General features: G+C 48.5%; 2 protein-coding genes across 2 annotated transcripts; one reads left to right on the top strand and one right to left on the bottom strand.

Annotated features, from left to right (window-relative positions):
- The first annotated feature begins 6 nt into the window (after positions 1-6).
- LOC119327807 lies at positions 7-1,353 on the top strand. Its single transcript, XM_037600892.1, has 2 exons — positions 7-777; positions 961-1,353. The coding sequence occupies exon 1, from the start codon at positions 68-70 to the stop codon at positions 752-754; it is 687 nt and encodes a 228-aa protein (XP_037456789.1). The 5' UTR covers positions 7-67; the 3' UTR covers positions 755-777; positions 961-1,353.
- A 2,427-nt stretch (positions 1,354-3,780) lies between these two features.
- On the bottom strand, positions 3,781-4,748 carry LOC119330995 (nuclear transcription factor Y subunit C-6-like). The gene has a single exon (XM_037604153.1). The coding sequence runs from the start codon at positions 4,636-4,638 to the stop codon at positions 4,039-4,041; it is 600 nt and encodes a 199-aa protein (XP_037460050.1). The 5' UTR covers positions 4,639-4,748; the 3' UTR covers positions 3,781-4,038.
- Between the last annotated feature and the right edge of the window lie 2,297 nt (positions 4,749-7,045).

The raw sequence follows: 7,045 nt of genomic DNA, 5'->3' as shown, positions 1-7,045 counted from the left end.
CCATTTCTGCCTCCCGAGCCCGATCTCACATCAACTCGAAACCTTCCAATTCAGAACGCAACTTCCAATGGCGGCGGAGCCCACCAAAAACGACGCCCACGTCGTGGAGATCCCGGTCACCGGCGACGGAGCGGAGCCAGCCAGCGGCGCGTTCCCCGGCATGGCGGCGTCGGGGCACCACCCGCTGGGCGAGATCGCCGACAGCGGGGGCCACCTGCTGCTGCTCAAGCTGTGGCAGCGGGAGGAGTCCCGCCTGAACCGCCGCGCGTGCGCGCTCGAGGCGGTCATGGACGCGGCGCGGCGGGACGCCTTCTACCTCTGCGCGGCCTTCCTCGCCCTCCACGGCCTCTCCCTCGCGCTCCTCTTCGCCGCCTCCGTCGCGGGCGGCGCCCCGTCGCGCGCCTGCAGGAGGTGGTGGGCGCCCTCGTCCCTCTCGCTGGCCGCCTCCCTCGCGCTCGCCGCGGCCGTGCAGCTCCACGTCTGCGCCTACTGGCGCGCCGCGCGGCGGCTGCGGCGGGAGCGCGGCGACGCCCGGGCCCTCGCGCGGTGCGTGCAGGAGCTGCGGATGAAGGGCGCGTCCTTCGACCTGTCCAAGGAGCCGCAGTGCGGGGTGACGAGGACCAACTGCGCCAGCGTCGAGGGCGCGGGGGCGTGGGGCCCGCTCCGGTGGTGCTACCGGAACGTCGTCACCGCCTGCCTCCTCGCCGTCGCCGCCGTAGCCTTGCCCTCCGGCAAGCTCATCCTGTGCGCCTAGGACACAGCCGATTCGAGTTTTCAGTGAGTTGAATTTACCTCCTGTGTGACCCGCAAAAAAAAAAAAACCTCCTGTTTACTCCCTGTGGATCAGATCTTCTGAAAATTCATGACTAATCCCCACGCCAGCAGATTTGTTATGACTGAAATTTTCGGCGCTTGAAATTTGTTCTGATCTACAACAAAATAATGCTTCTCTAATTCTAGGGTCGTAGGCTTCCTGGTGAATTGATTCGGAGGAAACGATGTGCTTCTAGGGCCGCAGGCTTCATGGTGTTATTTGCATAGACAGAACACTGCTTGTGCTCCGATGATCAGAGAATTTCCAACATTTTTTTCTCCGCCCCCAGATGTACTCTTTGTAACGATTCAAAGCTTATTTGTATGACCCATTCATAGCAGCTTATAGTGATCTAAACGTTTTTATATTAATTTACAGAGGGAGTACATTGTATGGTTGAAAGTCTCCATGTGCTCTTCAACTACGGAACTACGGATTTATACATTGTTATGGTTGAACCGGCAAGGGACAACCCAATTCTCCCTGCAAACCTGTTGTTTTGATGATTACAAAACTATGAAAGAATATGTTGGATGATCTGTGCACTCGTTGTGGTTGTTCTGTTGTCGAAGCTTATTGTCACCGTGATTGCGTCATTACACTATTATATGCATTTGTAGGCTTTTTCTTGGTGTGCTGATTCTAGCCTGCACACCGTTACTGGAATCCTAGGAGTCATCGCAGACTATCTAGAGAAAATATTGTGGGGAAACCAACTTGGAGTGGAAACCTGTGAAAACTGCGCAAAAATCACACAGAAAACGTTTATATTATTGATGAATTTATATTTTCACATATCTACAGAATGATTTAGGACCGAACCTTGAAATTTTGCATACTTCTAGAACATCACCCTCCTAGCATCTGTATTTTTTCGGGTACAATTTTGTTTAACTTTTAAACATGGTTTCAACATAATCTTCACCATAATCTTCACCAATTTCTTCACAATCTATACCAAACCGGATTGTTGTTCTAACTTCTAACATCAGACCACCCAGAGTGGCAAGGGAGTGCATACAAAGATTTTTGATGATTGAAATGCTCGGTGCCTAAAACGTTGTTCTTGATCCTTGACAAATTCTGCTTTCCTAATTTCAAGGTTACAAAGCTTCGTGGTGAGCTGATTCGGACGAAACAAGAACATAAGTCTTGTTTGCATCGTGCAGATCACTGTTTCTCTGCTTGATGATTAGAGATAATCCACATTAATTTTCTCTCCCCATAGATGTTGAAAGGGTTTAAAGCTTGTGACTCTTTGTAACAGTTCGAAGCTTCTTTGAATGATTCATCAGTATTAGCTGCAACGCAGAGTGAAATGCTAATTTGGCCATTCTGACTTCACGGCTAGTATGAAAAGTTTGTCCACTGTTGGGGCTCTTTTACTTCTTCAGTTCTTCAACTGTTGTTTTTAACACCCGAAAAGAAAAAAAGGTCGTTTCCATTTATGCATGTCAAACTTAAAGAAAATATAGTCAGGTTGATGCAATCCTTTGGTTCAGGCATATGAAGCACTAAACAAATAGTCAGATTGATGCTATCCTTCTTCAGGCATATGAAGTAGATTGAATCTCTGTACAAAACATGACATCTGCAAATGTAATCAGTTTTCTAAAGCAAAGACTGAAAGAGCCATTTGGTAAAGAAATCCGTGACACACAATTCCCCCTGCAATCCAACTTCAAAATTCTGATTTTAGCATATATTTTCCGAGCAAAAGCAAGCAAGCTTCAATAACTCCACAACAGAACAAATCTGATGCACAGCAAAATTGTCTTTGGCAAACAATCATTTCCCAAAGTTTGCTACTCCCTTCAATCAACATTAGTTGTTCATTCTCTATATTATTATGGATCAGAAGGAGTGCATATCTTGATATCTTATATACCCTAGGCCACCCCATATCATCCGAATTTATTTTCAGATGCAACACTTGCAGTGGTAGTAGTCTACACAGAGGAGAGGACATAGCAGCAATGCAGATAGCCAACCAGTAGCATCACAACAACATACACATCTTCCTCTGCCAGTTAATCGGTCCATCTGAAATTTCAGCCTTTAATCAGCTGCCAGATCGATTAATCGACTGGCCCAGTTAATTGGCCACAAAGGGGGTATTTGATTTGGTCAAGTGCCGAGTAGTAGTTAACTGGGCAGTTAACTTAAATGTCGCTGCAGGCTGCAGCACAAGTAGTCCAATTCACAGTCGCTGGATACCATACTGAGCCCAACATAATACTCCCTCCATTCCTAAATATAAGTCTTTTTAGAGATTCCAATATAGACTACATACAGAGCAAAATGAGTGAATCTACATTTCAAAATATGTCTATACTCTATACATCCGTATGTAATTCGTATTGAAAACTCTAAAAAGACTTATATTTAGAAACGAAAGGAGTAGTATAAGAGAATGAACACGCAAAGCTATTTGGTATCTAAAACATTATATTTTTCTAGTTTAAAAAAAGTTACTCATAACTAATCCATCTTTAACCAAAGTGCCTTGAGGAATTAGGACCTCAAAGAGAATAAAGGAATGTATATATTGTTAAACCAAAGAAAATGTCAGGACTTTGCATTGCAAATTCCCCATTCCTATGATGTGTTACTGGTTTTGCAAATAACAACAAGAATCACATTGAACTATCAAAACTTCAATTTCAGTCCCTACGGCCATATGACATCAGAGACAGTCACATATGCATGACTAAATTTTACATCATACAGGGAACGGTGTTACGCCTTTGGTAGTATCCACTTACCAAAGAAGCATGTATCTGAATTATCTGAATATATAGCAAAGGTTGTACCAATTAAACATGCACATAAAAGCTAGAAGTTATACGAACACTTGGCCCATAGTTGTTGTAATATTTGATTGTGCAACCTAAATGCCTAAAATACAACAGGGTAATAGTTACATGGATTATACATCAATCAAACCATTTCACTGCAAATTACGATGAACAAAAGTAATCAGAGAAATGCCACGAGATAAATTATCTTATCAGTTAGACATGCATGAGCATCATACGGCCTGCCTCGATCAGAAGAACCTACACCGATTCTTCTTGGATCGAATCACTTATAACATAGAGGAGGCCCCTCAAATGATGACAACATCTTAATTATTCAGCGGTGAACAAACAAACATAGGAGAGCACTAAATCAACAGCACAATCTTAGATGCAACTTAAGTCCGCTGTAACATACTGCAGGCGTTACTGCTGCGGGACGTAGTAGTACCCCATGTCGGCGGCGGGCATGCCGGCGGCGGGGTGGGGCATCCCGGCGGCGACGGCCGCCTCGGCGTCCTTGGCCTCGTCCCGCGGCACGATGTCCACCAGGAAGTCGAAGACCTCGGTGCGGGCGATGGCGGCGGCGATGTCGGACTTCTGCAGCGTGCGGCGCTTGTTCTCCTCGGCGTGCGCCCAGCCGCGGTGGGTGAGCTCGAGGATGAACATCTCGCAGGCCCGGGCGAAGACGACGGGCGCCTCGGCGGCGATCATGCGGACGTCCTCGTCGGCCTTCATGATCTTCTTGATGCGGGCGAGGGGCAGGTTGTGGTTCTTGAAGTCGGTGGTGGCCTCGATCTCGCGGTACTGCTCCGCCCAGAACACCTGCAGCTGCTGCTGCTGCTGCGCGGCGGTCTGCTGCGACGCGGCGGCGACGGCGGCGGGGGGCGGCTGGGGCGCGTAGAGGGCCGGCGCGTGCGGGTAGCCGGGGGGCGGGGCGGCCGGGTAGACGGCGGCCGGCGGGTAGCCGATGGGCGCGCCCAGCACGGGGCCCGGCGGCGGAGGGGTGGTGGATTTGGCCTCCATTCCAGCTAGGGTTTCGGGGAGGAGGAGCGGGGGATTGGGGGAAGAGAGTGGTGGTGGTGTGGAGTGACCCTCGATTGGGCTGTTGTTTTGCTGCTGCCTGCCGATGCAGAGGCTGTCGATCCGGGGGTGGAGGATTTATTAGAGTTTGCTTTCCGGTTTAATCTCGAGATTAAGACGAGGCCGTGCGTGTGTGTGCGTGTCTGCGTGGCGGGCTAACGACGGCTCGCCATTTCATTTTCAAGCAGTGGTAGGGGCCGTGGCGTCAGTACAGGGTTAAATATCTGGTGTCAAACATCGCATTAACGCTGACTAAGATGACAGCGAGCGTCACCTAGATGCCTTCGGGTCTAAATGTTGGTAATTTAGTCTATCTTGACACCAACGGGTAGTGATTTAAACTTTTCTTTTGAGAGAGAGATGGAAAACTAGAACGTATGTTGTATGGTGAGATGAGTGTTTCCTCTAAGAGAATTTGTATGGGTAGAGTTGAAACTAGGAAGGATGGAGATGGGGTTATTACACATGTAGCGAACGAGAAAGAGGAGGAAGATGCTTACATACAGCAGAGGAGGGAGTCGGTTGGAGATGATGGCGCATAGGCGGCCTCCGAGGAGGGGGGCCACCGGGCCAAATGAGGATCCTAGGATGGAACTGTCGTGGTATGCTCTCCCCCACGACAGTTCGTGAACTCTTGGAACTCTAAGGGCGGATCAAAGCAGACTTGATTTTTCTCTCTGAATCACACTTGAATAAATGTAAGGCCGATGAGCTGCGTCGTTTTCTATCTTTTGAGTTGATGATTGTAGTGGAGAGTGATGGTCGGGATGGTGGCCTAGTCTTGTTTTATAATAAGTTGAATAAAGTTGTTTTGAACTATGTGTCGTCTCATTTTATTGATATTATTTTTATGAATGATGATGATAATGTATATTGGCAGTTTACGGGTTTTTATGGCCACCCGGTTTGGAGAGAGCGCAAGTTATCTTGGGACAATATTCGAAATTTACATAATATGGGAAATCACCCTTGGGTGATACTAGGGGATTTCAATGAAATTTTACTCTCATCAGAAAAGGAGGGTGGTAATGCGAGACCGAATGCTATGATGAAAGATTTTCGTAATTGTCTAGCGGAGTGCGGTCTTGAAGATATGGGATGCATTGGTGATCCTTTCACTTGGAGGAGAGGCGATACTAGGGAAAGGCTTGACCATGCGGTGTGCAATGTGGAATGAGCGAATAAATTCCCTCAGGCTGCAATTATTAACGAGGAACATGTTCATTCCGATCATCGCCCACTCGTCCTGGATACAGAGTATTATGACGGCAATATTTTTAATAGCCCAAGGGGACTAGTGAGACAGTTTGAAGCACGATGGCTCAAAGAGGAGACGATTATAGAAACTATCCGTACAACATGGGAAAAGGCAAAAAAAATGGGTATTGGGCCAAGCCTCGCTGATCGTACTCGAGCGGTACAGGAAGATTTGCATAATTGGGACAGGGAGATTTTGAGAGGACCGAAACAGAGAATTAAAAAACTTAAAAAGAATTGGAAAAGCTACGAAGGAGACCTATGAATGTGGATTTGTTGGGGAACGTAGTATTTCAAAAAAAATTCTACGATCAAGCAAAATCTATCTAGGAGAAGTATAGCAACGAGTGGGGAGAGTGTGTCCACGTACCCTCGTAGACCGAAAGCGGAAGCGTTCAGTAACGCGGTTGATGTAGTCGAACATCTTCGCGATCCAACCGGCCCAAGCACCGAACGTACGGCACCTCCGCGTTCAGCACACGTTTAGCTTGATGACGTCCCTCGATCTCTTGATCCAGTTGAGGACGAGGGAGAGTTCTGTCAGCACAACGGCGTGGCGATGGTGATGATGAAGTTACCGGTGCAGGGCTTCGCCTAAGCACTACGACGATATGACCGAGGCGTGTAACTGTGGAGGAGGGCACCGCACACGGCTAAGAGAAGACTTGGTGTGCCTTTGGGGTGCCCCCCTCCCACGTATATAAAGGAGGGGGGAAGAGGAGGCCGCCCTAGAGGGGGCGTGCCAAGGGGGGGAGTCCTACTTGGACTCCGGTCCAAGTAGGATTCGGCCCCCCTTTCCTATTCCCACTAAGAGAAGGAGGGAATGAGGAAGAGGAGAGAAGGAAAGGGGGCTGCCCCCCAACCCTAGTCCAATTCGGTTCGGGCTTGGGGGGCGCGCCACCACCTGGCCGGCGCCTCCTCTCTCCACTAAGGCCCATGAAGACCCATTAACTCCCGGGGGGTGGGGGTCCGGGTAACTCCTAGTACCCCAGAAAATGCCCGAACCTTTCCGAAATTATTCCGGTGTCCAAACATAACCTTCCAATATATCAATCTTTATGTCTCGACCATTTCGAGACTCCCCGCCATGTCC

Source organism: Triticum dicoccoides, chromosome 7A (genome assembly GCF_002162155.2).
Source record: "Triticum dicoccoides isolate Atlit2015 ecotype Zavitan chromosome 7A, WEW_v2.0, whole genome shotgun sequence".
In the NCBI taxonomy this organism is placed as follows: Eukaryota; Viridiplantae; Streptophyta; class Magnoliopsida; order Poales; family Poaceae; genus Triticum; species Triticum dicoccoides.
The sequence above is the reverse complement of the archived record's forward strand: the minus strand, read 5'-3'. Positions and strand labels throughout refer to the sequence as shown.